Source organism: Neomonachus schauinslandi, chromosome 2 (genome assembly GCF_002201575.2).
Source record: "Neomonachus schauinslandi chromosome 2, ASM220157v2, whole genome shotgun sequence".
NCBI classification, from domain to species: domain Eukaryota; kingdom Metazoa; phylum Chordata; class Mammalia; order Carnivora; family Phocidae; genus Neomonachus; species Neomonachus schauinslandi.
This window is the reverse complement of record NC_058404.1, coordinates 1,498,280-1,522,382: the sequence shown is the minus strand read 5'-3', so window position 1 is coordinate 1,522,382 and position 24,103 is coordinate 1,498,280. Positions and strand designations below refer to the sequence as shown.

Genomic DNA, 24,103 nt, shown 5'->3' with positions numbered 1-24,103 from the left:
GCCCAAATCCGGAGCGCCGACCACACCACGTGCTGCGAGAGCACGGAGCATCGGGGGCCCCCACGCACGGCCGGCGGGGTGCAGAGTGGCGCAGACGTTTTGGAGCACAGTTTGGCGCTTTCTTAACAAAAGTAAACACACTCTTACCCTACAATCCAGCAATGACACTCCTCTGTATTTAGCCAAAGGAGCTGAAAACTTATGTCCACATACAACCTGCAATGGATGTTTACAGCAGCTGACTCATTGCTGCCAAAACCTGAAGCCACCAAGATGCCCTGCAGCAGGTGATGGACATAAAAGCTGCAGTCCACCCAGATGCGGGATGGTGTTCAGCGCTACAAAGAAACAAGCCTTCAAGCCACGAACACACGTGGGGGAGCCTCAAGGGCATGTGACTAAGTGAAGGAAGCCGGTCTGAGAAGTCCACGCACGGTCGGACTCCAACTCTGACAATCTGGGGAAGCAAAACCACAGAGACAGTGACAAGATCAGAGGCTACCAGGGGTTGTGGTGGAGAGAGGAATGAGCAGGTGGAGCACAGGGGACTTTCAGGGCCGTGAAGCTACTCTGTGTGGTACTCTAACGGTGGGTACCTGTCACTGGACTTGTGTCCAAACCCACAGAAGGCACCGCATTGAGAAGGAAACCGTGTAAATGTACACTGCGGACTCCGGATGATGATGTGTCCGCGTGGGTTCATCAGCGGCGACAAATCCACCAAGATGGTGGGGAAGCTAGGGTTGGGGAGGCGGTGCGTGGAGGGGGATATATGGAAAATCTCTGCACCTTCTGCTCAGTTTTGCTGTGAATCTAAAATTGATCTTAAATAACAAAGTCTTAAAAAGAGACAGAACAGAACCTTCTGGTATCCAGGGTCCCCCCCTCGGGTTTCACGGATCGGTCCCAGAGCTGCTGAGCCTGGGTACATGGGATTTGTTAAATGCTCCCACTTCATTCATGAGTACATCCAGGTTTAAGAACCACTAATTCAGTCCCATCTTCCCATTTTATATCTTGGGAAACTAAGGTCGTTGGGCTCAGGGAGGCACCTGACCAACGGCCGCACCCCTCTGGGGGTCCCCATAGACCTCCTCCCTGCCCAGCTTGGGGCTCCCTGCCCATCCTGTGTGCTGGGTGCTGGCCTGCAGATTCCTGTTCAGGGTCTGGGGTGGGGCCCCAAATCCCAGCCTGGGCACCTGTCAGACCTGCCCGGGCCCCCTGTGAAGGGGTTTGTCCTGGGGGTGCCCGGCACGCTGCCAGTAGCCGATCAGGGCACACGCTGTTACCAGAACCTCCCCACTCAGCCGTCTCCTTCCCAAGTAACCCACTGGGGCTCCTGACAGCCTTTTCTGCATCTTGTTTCAAGACGCTGAAGATTTCTCTAGGACTAGAATTCATACAAGACTCTAGTTCGTTTTAGCACCCATTACACACTGTCCTCCGAGACTGCTCCTTATGGAAGCGCGGTTTCACGGTGCTTTCCAGGCACGGCTACCAGCAAATGCTACGTGTGCAGCAGCTCATCTCTCAGAACACTGTGCAAAGAACAAAGTCGAGTTCTTCAAGGAATCTGTCAGGGTCCCGCCGCCCACTCCAGGGAAGTACGCTCCCAGCCGCCGTGTAGGTAGCCAGCTGTCTTGTACTAACGCACCCATGTGAAGACATCTTCCCAGACGTCAGATAATCCTCGGTCCACAGCTTGTTGTCCACATGGAACACTCCAGACACAACCTCTCTCTCTGACGCAGATTCATCATTGAATCCCTCTGCCGAGAGCCTCGGGAAACCTGAAACTTCTGGAATCATCCCAGATCTTTCCTCACCAGCAAAAGGGTTCCTAAAATCCCTGCTTGGAACAAGCCCTCTTAGCCTGTGTCTTTCTGGGAAATACACATACACAAGAGAACCTACACTCAGTGAACAGATCATCCATTATTATGCCTTATCAAGAATAAACTTGCTGGGGCGCCTGGGTGGCTCAGTCGGTTAAGCGTCAGGTCATGATCCCAGGGTCCTGGGATCAAGTCCCATGTCTGGGTCCCTGCTCGGCGGGGAGCCTGCTTCTCCCTCTCCCTCTGTCCCCACCCCCCCTTTCTCTTTCAAATGAATAAATAAAGTCTTAAAAAAAAAAAAAGAAAAAGAATAAAGTTGCTGAGAATCCAAACTGACTGAGGTCCGATACCCAAGGGGATTTTGGGAGAGAGAGCAGAGAGTGAAGTCCCCAGGGCGGGGGTTCATAAAGGGCCGGTGTGCTGAGAGGAGACCAGAGAAAGAGAAGTGAAGTCTACCACCCATGAGAATTCACTCAACTTTCTGTTGCCCGTTGTGTGTGTGCATGTCCATCCCTGGGCTACTGCACAGGTCCGAGCATGTCCTCAGCTGAGAGAGCACGCCCTCCCCCCATCTGGGAGGGGAGACCCAGGTGGCCCAGCTAAGTCAAATCCCAGCGACGAGCACGGTGCTGAGGGGGGTGCTCGTGACGAGCCCATAGCTGCACTCCACGCCACCAACATGCTGTGTGACGGACGGGTCTGCAAGCCAGGCCACACACCTGGAGCCATGAAGGACCTGGTCCGAATGAGAGAGCGGCCTCTCTTCACGGCGGCCTTTGTCTTCTCGAGCCCGTCCTTCGTGCCCTCCTTGGCGGCCTTCATGAGCTTCTGCATCTGTAAGAAGAGCGGGAAACATGAGAAGTGACACTGTCGATAAAACTTCACTTGCTGCTTTTATTTTAAAAGAATACTGTCAAGTAGCTTGGTCTTAAAACGTGCCCTCAAGTTGGCTTTGTGGCCGGGGCGGGGGGGCTCACTTGCTTGTTGTGCGTGCATGCATGCATGCATGTGTGTGTGTGTGTGTGTGTGTGTGTGTGTGGCTCGGGCCATGTTTTGTGTGTTTAACAAAAAAGAAAGAAGGAAGGAAAGAAAGAAAAGCGCACTTGAACAACCAGCCCTTCCTCGACCTGGGGGAGGGGGGAGGGGAGGGTCTCCGCTGCGTGTAAGGTCAGTCTCCGTCACTCCGGGGACGACTCACGGACACAGTGCTCTGCAGACCTCAGAGGCAGGGAATCGAGAGCACACACAGTTACGTGGCGGGCCCGGGTCACAGGGCGCACGCAGGGCACGGCATGACAGCCCCCCAGCTGCCTTCCTGAGCTCCCCGGGAGGCAAGTCCATGGCTTACAGGGGCGCCCACGGGCTGCTCGGGCCCCGCTGCGGGCTGTGGGGAGCCAGAACCCCACCTCCCACCAGAGTGCCGTGTAGGGGTTCTGGTTCCCTAAACCCAGAGCCCAAGGACACACACACACACACACCAGCCGTCGGGGCTCAGAGCCGCAACGACCTGCTTTGGCTTCTTACCTCCCTATTCTCAAAAACTCTAAGGTCTGAGGTACTGGCCATCGGGCTCCAAGTGATTCTTTTAGAGAAACCCCAGATGGCCTCCTCCAGACAAACCAGCACCCAGTCCAAGGGACCCTGCACTGCCTGCCGCCCTGGTCCTCCTGCCGATTCCCTCCTGACACTGGACAGATTTCAACCCTGCCAGTGTGTCTCGGGGCCGGACCATCAGGGCCCGGGTACCTCCCGGGGCACACACTGGTGTCAGACACGGACCGCGGCCCTGGCTGTCCCTGCGCGTCCTCTAGCCCCCCGAGCCTCCACCAGCTGCACCCAAACCACGTCCATGCTCGCTAGCCGGGACCCTGCTCCAACGTCCACAGGGCACGGCCACCGCAGCTCCTGAGTCCTGCATCCCCTCCTCCCCTTCCTGGGGACGTGCCCTTCACCACACGGGCCACCTCCCCTGCCGGCCGCTGCTGGGGCCTCCACCTGCACCCCCCCCCCCCCCACTGCTCACCTGCCTGCAAGACACCTCTGCGTCTTCTCCTGACCCAACAGCCTTCCCAGACTTCATCTCCCTTACCTCAGTCTTCAGCCGGACCCTGGCCAGGGTCCCTCAGATGAGAACCAGAGAATTGCAAACAGACGACCAAAGGGGGCCAGCCTGCAAAGCGCCTGGTCCTTGAGCAGCGATGAACACCCAGGTTCTGGGGAGCTGCGGTGCCCGTCCAGATCACGCAGCGGCCAGGAGACAGAGCCAGGGCTCCCGCCCCGTCCTAGTGTCTGCTTCTTACTGGATGAAGGGGGTCTGCTTGGCCTGGCCCTAATTACTTACCGTGTCTCACTGCTCCCCGCTTCCCAGCACATGCTGCTCTCCCCGCCACACACCTGCTTCCAAACTCCTCCACCAAGCTGGCCTCCTTCACGCCTCCCCGTGACCAAGGACTGCGCTCTCCGCTCTCTGCAAGATCGCGCCAGGCCCCAGACACTCCCGTGTGGCCTGCTGCCTTAGATTCGTGCACGGGAGCCAGCCAGAGGCTGGGCTGAAGGAAGAGACGTGACCCCCCGAGTTTCGCTCCTGCGTTGGGAAGCCCAGGACACAGGGACACCCCGGAATCCAGCAGGCGACCGCAACGGAAGCGAACATCTATCTTCAGTTAGACGCTATTTAACACGTGCAAACAAGTCGCAGAACGTCGGAAGGACAAGAGACCTAACGGACGTGAACGTTACTTGACAGTGCCCTTTTAAAACACCTCCGCAAGGACCGACCGCCACCACGTTCAAACCTAGCGGTTTTCCAACTTGCTGGCCCTATGAGCTCTGTTCATCTGGCTTTCACTGGTCTACGCTTGCTGGACGAAGGGTTAAAATTGAGAAAAATATCAAACTTTTCTGAACATTCATTTAGGAATAATAATAAACCTGTTCCGTGTTACCGAAGCAGCGCATTCATGAAACACCACTGTATCTCCCCAACGACAAGATAGGTGGTGCGGCCGCGCACGTCTGGAAATCTCTCCGGCATCTCAAAGATGGCGGACCCTACAGGCCAAGGCTGCGGTGTGCCACACAGAGCGGGGCCTCGGGGACGCTCCCGTCCGCGGTAAGCGCACGAGGGAGACAGAGGGTAAACAGCGTCTCAGACCTAATGTGAGCGCGCCACACGGGCCTTGGGGACACCTGGGAGCCCAAGACCACACTTTGAGAACCACTGTTGGGTTAAAAAGGGCCAACTTGGTGGCCGTGGGGCTTCTTGCAAAGGCACGGCCTGTCTCTGAACAAGCACGTTCAACGCAGCTGGTCAAAAAATGAGCCACACTACCTTGAGTTCATGTCTCTGCTTTAGCTGCTGCATCTCTGTGGCTCCCACCGTGTTTGCCATCAAAGCTCTCATCTTTTTCTCATAGTGCTCCTTGAAACGGGTTAGGTCATGGGAAAGCTACAGCACAGAGAGAGACAATCTTTTCACAAGGACGCTCCTTCCGGAACCGGGAGACCGTCTTACGTTGAGAGGACGTGGCGGGGGTGGCGTCTGCGGGACCCCACGCCCCACGGGGAGCCCCAAGTCTGGCCCACCAACTCCTGAGACATAAACATGAGGAAGTCAACACGTGGGGCAAGGAGGCAACTGCGGACGAGCCAGACTGGAGACTTTTCTACGCCAGCCAAGAGCGACTATGGGAACCAAAGGAGCTGGGGCCTCCTTCCCCTGCATTCTGATGACATTAAGATGATCAAACATGTAAGTAAACAAGGTATAAAACTATTCTTTTGTGTCAGCACCAAGGCAGACGATACCCGAGTTCAGGACTGCCCCTACATACAGGGCATCATGATTTGGGAACGGACAGGACACATTTTTAAGCCTCCAAACTGACGTAACGTTTGTTGTCTCAGCGGACGGGGAAGGGGAGAAATCCTGCAAAACACTGTCCACGTGATCACACAACCTCAGATACGGAAACCAAGGCCTCAAGGCTTCTCCAGCAAATGTTTCCCACATCAGCTCAGGAAAAGACACTTTAAGCAAATTTTCATTAAAAATTTGGGCTTTTTTTAGTTGACTAGTCAACAACCTAAGAGTGTTCGTTCAGTAGGCCGTTTTTAAATCATGACTTAAACGAGAATGCCCGGTCCTTCCCACGGCCCTATCTTGATGACCGTCCTCCCAGCCGCCCCAGGGTGCGGCCAAGCTGGGGCAAGGGAGGGAGGAGGATGCCCATGTGATTATCCCACACTCATGAGCCACCCTGTGGGCCGTTCACCTGCTGGGAAGCGGCCTCTCACTTGGCATTTCGGGGGGCCTGCCCGGGAACAGAGTTCCATTCAGAAGGCGAGGAATACAGTCTTTCAGTAAGTGTGGGAGTGGCTGGTCCGTGGGCACCTGACACCCAGCCCGCCAACAGAAGGAAACTGAAGAGTGTTTTAGCCATTCTTCCGAGGCCTCCAGGCATGGCTCTCCAATCTCAACGTAAGCCCAGCGTGGCAGGTGCATGGAGTCAACGTGACTACGGCTTCCCTCGCCCGTTAGTCTCAGCTGTGCTGAGTGCCGGTAAGGGGTCCAAGGGAAGGCTGTAATGATGTGATGTGCTCAGGTGACCTACACAAAGGGGTAGGTTCTTCTGGGCTTCATGAAGCTAGTTCCCAGAGTATGAGAACACCAGGTGACCCGTAACCACATACAAGCTGGACACACATGGGAGCCACAGCCAAAAACCCACCACTCTGCTCCCTGGGTGCAGGTGGGGCCGGTGATTTGCCCACAGTGTCACACGGGCCAGTCTCCCTGTGCCTGTGGCCGGACGCTCAGCCTCACACAGAAAGCCCGTGAAGCCTGCAGACACATTGGTGAGCGTGAGTGCAGATGACCCCATTCACAAACAGCCAGAGCCCAGCAACCAGTTCTAGAATTCACGCTCCTGATCTCTGAAGCTCTTCTTCAGACCTTGACCTCAGGGGTCACGCACACGCGTGCACACACACACTCCACTCAGGCAGCTCAGGGGCTCTGTCCTTCAACACCATCTGCATCTCACAGAGACCTGACGCTGTCCACTCGGGGTGCCCGGAAGTCGTGCCTATCTGTGCACAAACAATGCAGAGAACAGTCACTGAGGGCCTTCTGAGTGTGTTTGTAAAAACTGAATTTCCCATCCTGCTATGATTATACACACGAGGTCAAATCAGGGACCCCTTCCCTACTGCTTACACCTTCCTCACACTACGTGCCAACATCATCAAGAACACTTAAATATCACGGGATGCAAATTTCAGAGGCCTGTTCACGTGCTACCGGGAGATACGCTGTCTCCCACACAGACTGAACACATACTTGCTTTTTGTGGCTACTGCGCAGGAAGGACCTGGGGACCCCGTTCTTGCACTCCGAGTCACTCTGCTCCTCGTAGCTTTCGAATTCACTTGAGCTCCAGCCGTATTCCAAAGAGCTGTTCCCACCTTCCTCTCCATTCTCAACGTCATCGTAAATCATTTCATCTGAGGGCAAGAATGCCAAAGTGAAATAAAAAATGCAGAATTTGCTAGTTATGGTCTTGTGCATGCTTGTTGCTTCACCGTATCATGGAGAGCCGGGGGCTGGAGGCATATCAGGCCTCGGGGGGGCAGGCTCTCCGATAAAGGTGGTGGGCGCCACCTCCAGGATGGGGGCAGCGATGTGCAGGGCTGGACAGAGCACCAGTGAACCCCCAGCCCCAGGTGCATCCTGAGGGCCACTGGCCTATAAGAATCTACCAGAATTATACCAAATACCTTGTTGGCCACACGAAGATAAATGTAGGGAATATAAACAGATTAGATAAGTAGATGATAAATGCATAGATGCGAGAGACATTCAAATATGACACATGGGAAGCTCACAGGAAACAACTAAATTTTGCCTTTGTGGTAACAATGGTCTAATAAACCTCATAACCTATTACTGCTTTTTAAATGTTTTAATCACATCAGTCATTTCAGATTTAGCAAAGAACACAGGTCTATGTCACCCAATACAAGGACAAGGGATCTTTAGTTTAAAACTTCCAAAGGCTTTAATTCCCACCTTTTACTTCATAATCTGTATTCTGCAGAAGTGAGTTCACTGAGCCGAGCCGCCTCATGGGCACTCCCAGGGCAAGGAGAAAGTCTTGACATTCACCACCGATTAATTAATCTGCTTCCTTTCTAATAGATGCCAAGGCCACAGGTCCACGAAAAGTACTCCTGGGATGCGCCTTGACTGATACACTATGCAGTGGAACAAACAAATACAGACGGGCTTCCCATTTTCAGCGCCATGCTGCTGGTGACAGGACTTTCTGAGAATGAAATGTCATTCTACAAACTTCCAGAATACCAGTGTCTCTCTGATCTCTATTACTTGTTAAACAAATGAGCATAAATGGTTATTTCAGATGAACTTTCTCAAGTATGAATGACTTAAGAGTAATTTCTGCTTAAATTATCACCGAAGGACAGTACAAAGTTAGATAAAAGACATTGTTTCCATGCCTGAAAATAATTCACATTTCTTGATTAAATTTATTCCATATGCATCCTCCACTGTCCTCTGTAATGAAACTTGGCCCTTAAAATCTTCAGTAATTATACCTTGATGAACAGATTCTTCAGGGCCAAGAGCTAGCTTTGTATATATAATACTTAAAGGCAAACATTTGCTTTCACTGGAAATGAAAAGTAGACAGGAACTTGTCACTTTGAAAATTCCTGTAATACTCCAGATTACCCTGGCCTTGCATGACATCTCCACTGGATTCCGATATATTCCAGAACGTAAGACAGAAATCCAAATTTCTGGTTGAAAGCACTGAGGAGTAAATGTCATCTGGGTAAAACAAGCCATATTTGAAAATGAGCTCACTTTCCAGGAGCCGCAGTGGCGTGGCTCAGCCACGCCTGAAGGACACCTACCTCGACCACGAACCGGGCAACTGGGGCAACAGGGCAGGTGGATTCTGGGGATGCAGCCGGACTCCGGCTTAGCCGCCATGCAGGTCAGGGCCAAGAGCCGTCCTGACAACAGCAGTTGGCCATGAGTGGAAGGGCCTGGTGACCCTCCATGGACCAGTCAGCAACGGACGCGCCCACACGTGCCGGTGTGTGTCCGTGCCCTGTTCCCCCAGCGCGGTGCGTGAACCCTGAAGCTGCCAGATTAGCTCCTCCTCCCTTCACCAACTGCTCTGGACGTCGGGCTACTCTGTCTGCAGGAAACAGTCCGCACACATAGCACGGCAGGTGGTGCTCACACCTGCAGCAACATTTCCGGAGTGCGGGAGCGAGCGGCAGGTGCACCAGCTGGTCCCAGCTCTGGGGGAGACAGCGGAGGGCCCCTGCTCTCCTGTGGCCCTGCTCTAGGGTCGGCTGGACAGCCTGCCCACCTTGGGGGCGTCAGAACCGTCACGCCCCAGGCACAGTGGACCACCTGGAACTTAGGTACGTTACCACCCAGTGGTCAGGACGTGTGACGGTAATGGTGCTCTATGTTCTGGAAAAGGTAGTGCTATTCGGGCCTCCCCTGCATGCTCAAACTTTCAAGGGCCCTACAGCGCCGTGTTAACTACAGAGGATTGATGGTTTGTGAATTATGAGGCCCTCCTCAGTTCCTAGATGCACGGAGCGAGGCTTCCTGACGCTGGAAAGTAAACACAGCCACCGGGCACGTGTTTCTCCCACAGGCCGGTGAGGGGAGAGCTGGTCTACCTGGCTGAGTTTTCTGGGCAGCAACCTTGCTGCCTGCCCTCGGCCAGGACTGCGGTGGGGAAGGCCCACCAGCCCATGAGTGTGCTTCATGCCACAAACCGTCTCCTCTCAACTGGTTAAAATGGTCAATTGTATGCGGCGTGCACCTGACCACAATTAAAAAATATACAGATGGTCACCATCTTATGTCACGAGAAAGTCTTCAGTGTCCTCCCAGTACTGTGACGGAACTTCACCCTAAATGGCCATATTTTGCACAAAGCACATAGGCCTCCGCTCTCCCTCAGACACGTCTGTGTCTCCACAGTTCACCAGACAGCCGATGTCTTAGACGGCGTGAATTCTGCAATTATACCCACAAGGAACCTCAAAGATCTAGTGCCATCTACTTTACTGAACATATTGATTTAATTACCAAATACTTCACATGCACCAAAAAGCACCAAATAGCAGGCATGTGTGTGGACCCCACGTAAGCCCTGCGTCAGCGCCCGCTCCGGCAAAGCAGCCCTTGCAAAGCGACATGCACGCAGCCAGAGGCCTGTCCCCTCCCCAGGTCAGCAAGAATCAGTCCTGGCTTGCGGGTGTGCACTTACCTCTGAGGGGTGCATCTATCTAAAGGCATACGCACCCTAGCTCTGTGTGTCTTGCTTTTTGCTCCTTGCTTCTGAGTGTGTGTGACTGTATGTGCATTTACACATATACACACATCATTTATTCATTTTTAACTGCAGTATCACGCTCTTGTATAAATTCACTGCCATACGTGGACCCTTTCCCCGAGTGTGGAGCCACTACGTTTCCCCTCATCGTTTGCTCTTTACAAATCGTGCTGCAGAGGGGCATCCCTGCACACGGCTCCCTGAAGCAGGCATGAATTTCTCCAGGAAACACACCTGCCAGGAGACCACTGGTCTGTATCACCATCTGCACAATAGCTAGGTCTTTAACTGAAGTGTTTTTTCAAAATGATTGTGCCACCAAGACGTTTAACAAGCAAAGAGCAAAGGGCCAGAGGGGACCAGGGCCCTTTGTGATCCTAACAAGGGAGGGTCCTGGCTGATGTGTGAGTGAAAGCACACACACCACACACATCAGCGCCCGGCAGGGCACTGTCCTCACAGGGACAGCGCTGGCTCTACCCAGGATGGCTGTCACCTTTGGTAGGGAGACTACTGGTAGAACTGGTGTTGTTGTTTTGGTGTTGGAGGCCTCAGATCTCACCCCGTCTGGGTTGGGAAGGGCCTACCTGGTAGCATAAATTACCCAAAAATAAATTTCAAGCTTGTTTTTTTACAAAAACCAGTCTTTAATTCCCACTTTATTTGCAGCATGCATGCATTTAAATAAATACCTGGAAGCACATTCCTTCATAAGTACTTCGGTTTTATTTATGAAGGGACCCCTATGTTAAGTGTTTGTCTCCCTCAGTATAGGAATCTTGAGGGCAGGGACAACTCTGTTAGCTGAACCTAGATCAGTGCTCAGTATGTAACAGCGCCCAAATGCATTGTGGAATAAATAAATTACCAAGTGCTTTTAACTCTTTATAATTTAGTACACTGGATGTAGATTATGAGAACACATCCTTTATTAGGCTGAGGACGTTTCCTTCTATTATGAGGGTTTAACACTGAATGGCCATTGAATCTTATCAAGTGCATTTTAAGTATCTATTGAGATGAGTGTAAGGTTTATGTACTTTAGTCTGTTCCTGTGGAAAGGATGGTAAAAGAACCTGCTAATACTAAGGGATCCATAAACTCCTGAGACAAATCCAAAGGGTTAAGGTTGGCTTTTGCTTGTTTGTTGGGATACTACTGGATTTTATTTCTTTACATTTTCATTACGATGTTCAGCAACACACCTTTGGGTGAAGGGGGTTATAAGCTTATACTAAGACCCTAAAGTGAGTTACCTGCTCCTGTCTTCTACTATCCATTGGAACTGTGTGTAGAGCAGAGGGACTGTCTGTCCACTGATGGTTTAGCCACTCTGAGCTGAGGACCCCGGTCTTAGTGGGCTGTCTGGCACATTAGTTAAGCAATTAATTCTAAATCGGGAATCATTATGCATTAATGTTTTCTATTTCAGATGCAGTCCAAGTGTTTCAACTGATTGATACCAAGTTGTTTCTAGAATCCCTTCATAGTGTTTATGGGTTTCTACTGCAGTTTCTTGCTCCTGATCCATTTTTCCTTCCCCCCTTCCTTCTGTCTCCTCCCAATAATATCCTTTCTTCCCAACACTACCAGAGGCTTGTCTATTTTCATATTATTTTTAGAGAACTGCTCTTTGGTTCTGTTGATACTTTCTATTGTTTCTTTGTTTTGTTTATCACTTTTGCTGCAACCATTTTTATTTCCTTCTATTTTCTCTGAGTTTACTCCACTATTCATTAATATAACTGAGTTGGATGCTGGCTCATTATTTTTCCATCTTCTTTTATTAACAAATGCCATTGTGTCTATAATTATTTTAAATCTATCCCGTAAGAATTTATGTAATGTTTTCATTATTATTCAAGTCAAAATATTCCTAATTTCCATTCTGCTTTCAGCCTTGTCTAAGAGCTAGGTATTAGTGTTATTTTTTAATACTCAAATGTTACTTTTTATTGATTTTTTTTAAATCAAGGGAATGAGGCCTGAATACTGATTCTTTGGCATTTGTTAATATTCGCTTTGAGGAATGCTATATAATTTTTATAAATATTCCATATGTTTGAAAAGAAGTACATTCTGAAACTATGAGCTTCAGGTTCTATATATGGTCTTTAGGTTGATTGTATACTGTGTTCGTCTGCAGTTTACTAATTTTACATCCAGAATCTATGACCGTGGAAGGAGCTTTCTTAAAAACTCCCACTCCTTTGCAAATGACACTACAGATAAAGGGCTGGTATCCAAGATCTATAAGGAACTTCTCAAACTCAACACCCAAAAAACAAATAATCAAATCAAAAAATGGGCAGAAGACATGAAAAGACACTTCTCTGAAGAAGACATACAAATGGCTAACAGACACATGAAAAAATGTTCATCATCATTAGCCATCAGGGAAATCCAAATCAAAACCACATTGAGATACCACCTTACACCAGTTAGAATCGCAAAAATGGACAAGGCAAGAAACAACAAAGGTTGGAGAGGTTGTGGAGAAAGGGGAACCCTCTTACACTGTTGGTGGGAATGCAAGTTGGTACAGCCACTTTGGAAGACAGTATGGAGGTTCCTCAAAAATTTAAAAATAGAGCTACCCTATGACCCAGCAATTGCACTCCTGGGTATTCACCCCAAAGATACAGATGTAGTGAAAAGAAGGGCCACATGCACCCCAATGTTCATAGCAGCAATGTCCGCAATAGCCAAACTGTGGAAAGAGCCGAGATGCCCTTCAACAGATGAATGGATAAAGAAGATGTGGTCCATATATACAATGGAATATTACTCAGCCATCAGAAAGGATGAATACCCAACTTTTACATCAACATGGATGGGACTGGAGGAGATGATGCTAAGTGAAATAAGTCAAGCAGAGAAAGTCAATTATCATATGGTTTCACTTATGTGTGGAACATAAGGAATAGCATGGAGGACATTAGGAGAAGGAAGGGAAAAATGAAGGAGGGGAAATCAGAGGGAGAGATGAACCATGAGAGACTATGGACTCTGGGAAACAAACTGAGGGTTCTAGAGGGGAGGGGGGTGGGGGATTGGTTAGCCCGGTGGTGGGTATTAAAGAGGGCACGTTCTGCATGGAGCACTGGGTGTTATATGCAAACAATGGATCGTGGAACACTGCATCAAAAACTAATGATGTAATGTATGGTGACTAACATAACATAATAAAATTTAAAAAAAAAACCTCCCACTCCAATTATGTACTTAACTACTGCCGATTATATCTCAGTCATATTTTGCTCTATATATTTGGACACTGTCTCGTAGGTGCACACAAGTTTAGAACTGTTACAGTTCTCTCTTGTGAAGGACTCTACGCCTAACATTTTATAGCCTAACATTCAATATATTAGAGTAATACTGGCTATATTTTGGTTGGAATTGGCCTTATGTTTCTTTTTCCATCCATTTACTTAACAAATGTTTTGTATCCTTATATAGCTCTCATACAAATATATGCCTAGCTCTGTTATTTTACCCAACCTGAGAATTTCTTTTATGGGCAATTGGACTCAGTTTATATTTACTATAAATAGAAATATACTTGGACTAGTTTTGCCATCTTTTTTCATATTATTTGCCATACTTTCTTATTTTACATTTTCTTGCTTCTTCCAACCCAGATTGGGTTTTTCTCTACTGGGTTGGAAGTTAAATAATCTATTTCTGTTCTTTTAGTGGTTGCCCATAAATGCAGAGCCAACCTATCACAGGAAAAAACACACAATCATTATTTATACCCTCTTCCTGAAAAATGCACAGACGTTAGACACGGAGAGTCAGCCACCCCCCAGATGGCGGGTACAACTGTCTAGGGCCTTAGCCCGCCCTGCAGTCCCACTTGTGAAATGAAACAATACTGTTAGTGCTGTCTTAATCAATGCTTGCTTGGATTCATTCACAAAGTCATTATTTGCTCTCTGTTCTTTCTGCAGCCTATTAGGTTCAGTACCCTTTTCCTTGAAATGCAACGTGAAATAGTTTTTAGAGTCTGAGAGGTAAATCTCCCCAATCTTTATCTGATACTGCCTTTGTTTCCCTCTTTTTAAACACTTGTGTTTTGGTATTAGTGGACTGAGCTGTGCTCAGCGGTTTCAAGTGTATGTGGTATGGATTCAGGCTTGAGCCTGCTTTGATTTTGTATTTCTATAATCTGAGAACTTACATCATTCTTTAATTCTGGAAAAGTATTAGTACTTCCTTCTTCTATTTTCTCATTTAAATAACTTATTATATATATGCTGGTACTTACAGCTTCCATTTTTTTATCTTTCCATTCATATTTTTCACACCTTTACCTCTTTCTCTTCTTTACATTAATCAATGCTTGTTTAGATTCATTCAAGTGCTATAATATAAGCACATACACCTATGTGCACAAACCAATATTCCACCCCATGATATCAATGAGACACTATGCAATATAGAAAACATGAACATAAAACACATACAAGCTGTGTATTAGGGATTGTGTGCACACTAACCAGCCATTTTTTACACCCAGAAGGAAACACTGATAAACTAAATCCTCTAAAATTCAATGACAAACAATTCAAACCTGGTTCAGAGTCTGAATTTTCTCTTGGCACGTCATCATAAATGGCTTCTTCTGGATCTGGAATAAAAAGAGGGAAATGTTGGGCGCCTGGGTGGCTCAGTTGGTTAGGCGACTGCCTTCGGCTCAGGTCATGATACTAGAGTCCCGGGATCGAGTCCCGCATCGGGGTCCCTGATCGGCGAGGAGCCTGCTTCTCCCTCTAACCTTCCCCCCTCTCTTGTACTCTCTCTCTCTCTCTCTCATTCTCGCTCTCTCAAATAAATAAATAAATCTTTAAAAAAAAAAAAAAGAGGGAAATGTTAAAAACCGACCAACGCCAACCAAGTATAATTTACATTGTTTTTAGGACCACAGTCTCCTATGATGCTATAATTATTCAAAAAATTAGTTTGTAAGGGCTAATTCGTGATACCTTACCAAAACATAAGCATTACTTTTGGGACAGGATGTTTTCTTGGGATTGAAGCATGACACTCTACATGAACCAGCTGTGAAATCTCTCCAACAGGGAGTTTTGTGGTTTCTAGAACAATTTAGTCCATTATTTTGTGTTCATCTATGCATCTCCATGTGGCTCTTTATAAGTATCTTTAAGTTTATGAAGTTAATGTGTTCTGATATGCAAAAAATACAAAGGTGGTATACACAGTTTCCAAATAAAGAGAAAGCTCAAGTGGGGCTATATTAAAAGGAACCTGTGAAAATAAACCCATTATTCCATGATACTCTGAACCACTGGATAGAAAAAGTAGGCTTAGGCAAGGGTGAGAAGGTTCACCTGTTAGGATAAAATCTCTCCAACTATATTATGTGGAACATTCATGTCCTCTGAAATTGAACAAGTTTTCTTAAGAAAAAGTGAGGATCCTCCACGGGCAAACTCCTCAGTGTATACCGTACGAGAAGGTCATGTATAAGACCAGTGGTGAAAACAGAAATGCATTTAAGTATTTGTAAGAGTTTGGGCCTCACATCGAAATCAACCACACTACAAAGTCACTGGTGACTAAGCAACAACAAGAAAATGAGGTAAATACACTGAACTCTTCCTCTGACATTGAGCCATTCTTATATTACCGGGGGCGGAGGGGGGGGGGGGCGGGATTCCGAATGCTCCTCATTCTCTTGCTGCTGTCAAGCCCCCACATGACAGACATTTGCTTCCTTGTAACAATATTAACTGCAACAACGATGACCATGTCTACTCCTGTTAGATAGAGCGAGAGATACTCGTCTGTGGACCCCTGAAAACCACAGCTGTGAACTGCAAGAGCCCACTCACGTGCAGATTAGTCTTTGATGTCTGCAGTACATACTGCAAATGTATTTTCACATATTTATGATCTTTCTAATAACATTTTCTTTTCTCTAGGTTACTCTAAGAATGCAGTATATAACACATACACAAAATATGGGTTAGTTGACTGTGTATGTGCTTCCGGTCAACAGGAGGCTATTAGTGGTTAAGTTTTTGGGGAGCCAAAAGTTATACCCAGATTTTTTACTGTGGTAGGGGTCACCACCCCTAACCTGTGCGTTATTCTAATTAACTGCCACTTACGTAATAAAACAAGTAATGGGGGAACGTCAGACAAATTTTACTTTGGAAATAAATTTTCTAGAGAATTGGAAGATGTTAATTTTATCCTGTAATGATCCCAATTTAGCAGCCCCCTAGCAGAATCATCTACTTATGCTAAGTTCCTTGTTTGACAATGTCATAATTAAAAACCAGAATGGCACATTCCAGGAGATAATTTAATAATTAGGAGACAGTTAAGATGATTCTTCCTTGGAAGTCAATCATATAAAATAATTATACAGAAATCAGTAGGCCAGTGGATAATAAAGAGGTAATTAGAAAAACCATCTTACTTTTCTTTAAAAAATTAAAAATCAAATCTGGTTAAAAACAGCTCAGCTTTCTAAACCACACGTGGAACAGAAGATCTGGTATGCCATCTGGACAGTGGGCTGGCTTAACCTGCCACCCACCCCCTTTGCAAAATGGTAGCATGAAAAAGCATCTTAGTGAGAATCCCAAGGAAAAATACCTGGTTGATGTCTCAGTGGTGAGCTCCTGACTATGGGCTCGGGTCAAAGCATCAGTTCCCCAATTAGAGGACTACCATGACAAAACCCAAACACTGCATGAGGAAGAAATGATGAGGAACAAATACGTGCTAGGATGGGGTGAGCAGAGATGTTCCAACGGGATCTAGAAGAAGGGCTACAGAGAGTGCCGGGGACAGCAGTGACAGTCAGCCCTGGTCAGTACTTGAGGAAAATGAATACGTTTCTAAAGTGTTCGATCTGAACAGGACATGAGAATAATCAGCAGAACCTGACAAAAACACACGGTGCCCCACCGACCCCGGGGTGGCATCCCCACGGTGCCCGGCGAGGATCCCGGGATGGCCCCGCCAGGTTCCTGGTGGCATGCGGTACCTACTCTCCATCCACGCAGTGTTGGCCGGGTCCGCAACCCACCGGGCGAGCGCACTGTCCTCCTTGTGCACCCGGTCGTCGCTAGGAGAAAACAAACCACAAAATCACAACAGTGGAATGCTTCCTGTCATGAGACCGCTGGATGTCCCCAAAGGGTACATCTGCTTCACTGTATGTACATTTTATGTTTTCCCCAGATATTATGATGGATGTTCTGAGCTGAGCACCACGTCTTCTGAACTGCTGCCCATGCATTTTACAGTATGACAAGCCTGCTCACACCCACAGTCTGGACCTGTGTAGAAGGACCCAAGCTTGGGATTCCCACCGTACCTTCAGGGCACCCTGTGAAATTAAGAGTTAATTAGTTAACTCTTAGGGTTAAGCCCTTGAAAAGCGAGTGACCTGTGCTCCACTCTCATCTATTAAGTGACAGGTGCTGGTGACCTTGCTCTGTATCTACAGGGGCAGAGGACACGCTCCCCCCGGCTCACTGCTCACCTGCCCTGGTCCTGGGATGTATACGGGATAGGTCTGGTGACCAGGCTGCCTTTGTGGGGGGGTACCGGAGCTGTGCCTTCCATTAAAGTCACCCTGGGGTTTTCACTCCCCAAAACCGGTCACCAGGAAGCTGACGGAGCTACCTGCAGACACGTGCGGGAGGCTTCTGCCCCCTCACTCAGCAGGTCCTAATCTGCACGTTCCCAATTTAACACCCCAGCTGCGGCTTCTTAACACAGAGCCCAAGTTCAAGCTTCCATTCCCCGCTATTTACGATGCTTTTGAAGGCCCACCGAAAGCACGGCACAGGACCTAGCACGACAGACATAAGAAGACGTGAAGTCCCTGCTCAGGAAGACCTGAACTGGCTTCCGGTTTTCCACCAGACCTTCTTGAGGGTCTGTTAGGCGTCACACACGGTGCCAGTCAGAAAGTCACACCAGAGTAACCGACGGGCCTTCACCGCTTTAAACATGGAAAATAAGTTCGGTGATCTTATGGAGAAATCGGAACTTGTACATTGCTGATGGGGACGTAAAATAGCACAGCCCTGTGGAAGACAGTTCGCTGGTCCTCAGAAAGTTAAATATAGCGTCACCACAAGATCCAGCAGTACCACTCCCAGGTACAGAGCCAAAGGGATAGGGAGCAAGGACTCAGATGCTGTACAGCGGCGTTCACAGCAGCCTTATTCACAAGAGCCCAAAGGTGGAGACCACCCAAGTGCCCATCGAGAGGTCAGTATGGACTCACAAAGGATTACTATTCAGGCTTGAAGAGGAAGGCAATCCTGACACATCCTACAACATGGGGGAGCCTTGCAAACATGACACAAAGTGAAATAAGCCAGACCCAAAAGGACAACTACCGGGATTCCAATTACATGAGTTAGCTAGATTCGGCAAGCTCGTAGAGACGGAACGCAGAAGAGATTCTCTGGGGCTCTGGGGAGGGGAATGGTAGATTACCACAGAACAGGTAGAGTTTCTGTTTGAGAAGATGAAAAATTCTGAAAGTAAATAGTAGTGATGGTTGTACAATACACGTAAATGCACAAGATGCCACTACATTTTATACTTAAAATGGCTAAAATGGCAACATTTTCTGTTATATAGATTTTAACACAATCTTAAAACAGATGACGCAATGCACCAAAACCCACAGGCAGAGTACACTTGAAGCAGGCGTGGTTTGTGGATTACACCTCAATATGGCCGCCTAGCATCAACACGCAGACACACCCCCCATGCACCCAGCACACGACCTCGTGGAAAGCCCTGGTAAGCCTGGTCTTTAACTTTGTAAAATTCTTACCCGGCAGCAGAAGGGGACACAGGAAATAACAGTGAGGCACACAGCAATCAGTTTTAATGCAGGTGTGCTCACAGAGTTCTGGAAGAATGAAGTGAGACTTGTAGGCAGGGTTCGGGAATGGAAGTAGGAGTTCGCCTGGAAGATGGGATTTTCCTGGGCATCTCAAGCAGATGACATAGCATTTTTGAAGGCAAGTGGCATGAAAGAAAGATCTACAATCAAATCAGTTTGGAGGATTGTGGATGAAAGGTGGGTTAGACACACTGAAACCACCCCCCCACCTGCCGCCACAGGATTCTGAGACCCTCTACGACTCTAAAGCCCATAGAGCGTCAGCTACACGGAGGCTGAGGAGGGCTGCGTCTTCCTGGTCTACCTGCCTGTGCGTTCAGACGGCCTGTCTTTCCACAGAACAAGATGAACACCTTGCAGAGTCCTTGTGTTCCGGAGCACCCATGAGGGTACAGAAGACAGAGCTGTCCAGGGCCTGGGAGGGGAGGGTCTCGGGCTGGGGACAGGCCTGGTCAGTCACCACCTCCCAGCACTGAGGGCGGACAGGCCAGCACCTCGCATCACTGCGTTCCACATCTCAGGGAAGGGTCATGAACTCAGAGCACATGTGAAAAATTAATGGAGATACCTGTTCATTGGATCCTCAGAACTTAAAGAATTAAACTGGCCGTCTTCTGTTACCTCTTGTGTTTCTGTGAGGAAAGAAAAAAATTCACACGGTTTTAGTCTTAGGGAAAAGTATTTAGGAAGTGGATTTTTAGCCTTAAAATGGTTTTATATTTTTTTCAATGATAAGCTTATCTTAGAATAAAAATGATTAGTTGATAGATTTAGAGTTTTTTCGGGTTTTAGATAAGATGTATGTAAAGTGGGATGACAGTAAAAACAATACCCAAAGATCCTCTAAAATAGCTGGAATTAAAATGGTACCCCAAAGAAAGCAAGCTAGAGGGACAAACCTGTTTCTCTCATTCTTAACTTTTTCATGGAAATGTACAATTGTGATTTATTGGAAAGTGTGTCTAAATGGCAGCCTCTAAAGATTCTCAAGGGAGAAAGACTTATGTTCATACCTGACAACCAACCTTTCATATACTCATGCACACATACACACACACACGTGCATACACACACGTGTGTGCACACTCACACATGCTCACAAAGTCCATCACACGTGTCCCAGCCGATAGCTGTTCTCCCACTTCTGGGTTTGGTTCACCGAGAGGGTGATGAGCTCAGGACAACAGGCCACGTGCTCAACCAAGGACCGGTTGGTAATGGCTACACCGGGAAACTGTCCATAAAAAGCCTCTAAAAAAGAATCCATTGTGTGCTACTGTCCACGAAAGCTGGGAGATCTCACCCACAAAAATGGTCCCCTGATCCTGCTAAATACCAAAAAATACCCTTCCTCAGTAGTGGGGAGCTCCCTGGCGGTGCAGCGGGGACCACAAAGACACGAACTCATCGCATTCTCAAGGCCACTCAACGGTAGGCATCTGCCAAGGACCACATGTCCGGTCAGGGGCAGGGCCAGCATTTGAACTCAAACCTGCCTCCTTCCAAAGACTGCTCTTCCTGCCACATCACACTGCCCTAAAGAATGATCCACAGGACCTCCCAAAAAGACAAAGCTATTCGACAAAGTCATTGAAGAAAGGACATTAAGTGGCAAAAGCACACTTCACACCGTGAGATTTTGCCTGCGGCTGGGTCAAGGGCACCACTCCCCATCCCTGAATGCACACCACCCAGGCCTCGTCTCGACTGCCCGCCCAAAACGACACTTTCTTTCCCTGTGCTCCCCCTTTCAAGAAAGGAGGTGCACCACGATTTACTGTCTGCTCAGACGTAAGACCTTTCATGGGGGGGGGGGGGTCAGGAGAAGTTGAGCATACTCAGAAGTTCTCTCTCTGGCAACACCAACTGCTCATCTCTTACTGTTCTGGAAAGATCTGGAAGCTCGTGCTAAGGAGCAGAGCACCATGAGTTTCTGGCCATTGGAGGACCACTAATGAACAGAAGGGGAATCTTGGAATCCTTTTTCAAAATAGGTTTTGGGCAGTGGGGAAGAGAAGGGGTTCCGGCTGTTGCTGTATCTGAGGGCCGTGTTCCCGGTGGGACGGCCTCCGTGCAGGGGAGCCTTGTCCTTGTAAAGCCTGGAGGCCCGCCATGTCCACGGGAAAACCACAAGGTGCAAAGAAGCTGGTCAGCGCACGGCAGCCACCAGCGCAGGTCCAGGCCTTGGACCCCAGCCTCACACCATCCTCCAGGCTTTCCTCATGACCTCAGCAAAGAGGTCGGTGCCTGCTTGTCTTTAAAGGCTCAAGAGACAAACACAGACCCGTGTTCCTGGATCTGGGGCCTTACAGTAGGGTTTTATCAATGGCTCTAGCACAAAAATAAGCCAATGGTTTTTAAGTACACTGAATTACCTAAAAATAATGTTCAATTATTAAAAATAACCAAATGAGGGGCGCCTGGTGGCTCAGTCCTTAAGCGTCTGCTTTCGGCTCGGGTTATGATCCCAGGGTCCTGGGATCGAGCCCCGCATCGGGCTCCCTGCTCCGCGGGAAGCCTGCTTCTCCCTCTCCCACTCCCCCTGCTTGTGTTCCCTCTCTCGCTGTGTCTCTCTCTGTCAAATAAATAAATAAAATCTTTAAAAAAATAAAAATAACCAAATGATCTGAAAATAAGCAAATTACTTTAATATAAGAATGTGTTCCTTAATCTTTTTTTAACTGCATAATCTACTTCCTTATTTTTAGATCGTTCTTACTCTTCAGGCTACAAAATACGAACAGCATTATTGATTGTGGTAAATTTCCAAGATTACTGCCAATTACAACAGGAAAACATATGGGGAAACATCAACCCGGAGAACCTCGTGTGGTTTCCCGATATAAATTCAAGACTTTCTTTAAACACGTTTTGTCTCTGCTGTGATTAAGAGGGAGGGAAAGCACCCATTTACTGAAATCTCACAGAGTTACGACTCTGGGTCGGGGGCCTCTCGTCCCTCCTTCGCCCTCACGTCACCCTGTGGCATGTCCTGGCACAGAGAGCACGGAGGTCGGGCGGGAAGAAAACTCAGCAGGGCTGCGTTCACGGGGTCCGTCCTGAACAGAACACGGCACGCTTTGCTAAGGGGGGACGGTGTTGCGCTCTCAGCAGCCCCCAGACGCCTGGGCTCACAGCAGGGCTGCAGGTGCACCAGCGTCCACGTCTGGGTCCGCTCTGGCAGCTAACTGAACACCGGGCACCGCTGGTCTTACGAACAAGATGCCTGTCGCCTGGGTGTGCAGGGGGAGGCGCACCTTCCCCATGCAGGGACGCGGCATGGGTGACGACGGGGCTGGAGTAGGCCGGCAGGAGCAGCGGCAGGTTGCAGGGCACGGCGTAGCCGCAGGGCACGGGCACCGAGTACCCGCTGGGCACAGGCAGGCTCAGGCCGCCGTCCTCAGGGCCCGGGTCTGCAAGCGGGCACTGCTCCTCCTGGAAGGGCGCGATGTCGATGACGGAGTAGGGGCTGGCCCTGGTCGGGACCTCACGGGCGGTGGGCTCCGCCGGGGCATCCGTGTCTGCTCCCGTCCCAACGTCACCTTCTGGAAGCAAACACGCACGCATCAACAGGGGGCCACGGCCGACCGGCCCTCCGGGGCCCTCGCAACCCCAGGGCGCCCTGGGGCATCGGAGGGGCGAGGCAGCCCGTGGGGGGAGGTGGGGCACCCGGGGCCTCTGCACCGAGACGAGCAGGTGAGAAGCTGCCTGAACTCGGGGAGCTGCTAAGGGCACAGAGAGGCTGCTGTGAGGGCCGAAGACATGCCAGGTGCGCGCCCCTCCTGGCCGGGGAGTCCCAGCAGATGACCCCACCTCCAAGAGCTAACGTGGACTCGACTCCCCCCACAGTGTTAGTTCTGGAACTGCATCCGCCGAAACTGGGGGGCGTGTTCATCAAGTAACGACAACACCACCGCCTCCAACACACACAGGGGAAGCAGGAACAAAGGGGAGTCAGCCAATTCAAATCCGCCATTCGGCTCACATCACAGGGAGGTCAGGAACGTCCGCTCCTGGAGGCCGACTGCGCCTGCCACTCCCTCAGGCCGTCAGAGCGAGGGGGCCATGCGCCGCGCGGGCTGGGGGCCACGGGGGACCCACCTGAGCCAGAGGTGGCGTCTGCACCTGCAGCCTGTCGATCTGCTTCTGGAATCTCATCTCCGCTGTCAAAGTCGAACTGTTCCCCCTCGTCCTCCTCGTTGTCATACTTCACTGTGTCGCCTGCAGGTTGAAAGAACACTAGTTAGGCCAGCAGAAGAACAGACAGAACCGCTCACTTTCAGTGACAAAGGACGTCCGGGGGCCCAGAGGAACAGGGCGAAGATAAAGGGAAAATCCGGAAACAGGGGAGCCCACAACAGAAAGTTCAACTTCAATATGGAACGGATGTGGCTCATGCCCCATGGGTCCCCAGCCCCACGGGGTTCTGTCCACGCTGTCTGACCAGCAAAGCACATCGCCACCCAAAGGTAGGGGACATCGTGATCCCTGCCCACGCCAGGCACACCTCCAGGCCCCTCCTGCCCCCTTCCCTGGGTGAGGATGTGTGCGGGACAGCGCAGAGGGGGCTCGGACTCACGGATATCACCAAGGGGGCCTCGGGTCGGCATTAGGAGGGGTGCCTGAGATGGGCCATCTGGGGACTTGTCCACAGAGATGAGGCCTGTACCCCCCAGGCTTGGCTCACAAAGTGGGGGGCAGATGGAGAGATGCCGTCATCCCATGAGAGGTCACACGCCCAGGCTAGGGAGCTGGGGCATGGGACAGAGGACGACATGCAGGGGAGAGCATGGGAGGGAGGAGCCTCTTCTGCCTCACTGCACCCCAACACTGGGGAGAAAGTCAGAACATGGAAAATCCCCTGAATTGGAGATCCTTATCTACCAATGCAAAACTCCCTGCTGGTGACTGTGCTCAGACAAATCACAAAATATCACAACAAACTAGTCACTTTCCAGGGAGAA

General features: G+C 49.5%; 1 protein-coding gene across 3 annotated transcripts in view; it reads right to left on the bottom strand.

Moving 5' to 3' along the window:
- The window catches only part of ARHGEF10 (Rho guanine nucleotide exchange factor 10), a 105,859-nt gene that overhangs the window by 51,333 nt on the left and 30,423 nt on the right, over positions 1–24,103 (bottom strand). The window contains exons 3-10 of one of the 3 annotated variants that reach the window (XM_044912810.1): positions 23,211–23,360; positions 22,397–22,684; positions 19,708–19,771; positions 17,257–17,333; positions 14,805–14,861; positions 7,177–7,340; positions 5,167–5,283; positions 2,555–2,669 (exon numbers count right to left, since the gene is read on the bottom strand). In XM_044912810.1, coding sequence (XP_044768745.1) covers positions 2,555–2,669; positions 5,167–5,283; positions 7,177–7,340; positions 14,805–14,861; positions 17,257–17,333; positions 19,708–19,771; positions 22,397–22,684; positions 23,211–23,360 — 1,032 coding nt within the window. The remainder of the gene's footprint in view (positions 1–2,554; positions 2,670–5,166; positions 5,284–7,176; positions 7,341–14,804; positions 14,862–17,256; positions 17,334–19,707; positions 19,772–22,396; positions 22,685–23,210; positions 23,361–24,103) is intronic. The other 2 variants (XM_021694102.1, XM_021694103.1) reach the window with 2 other exon arrangements.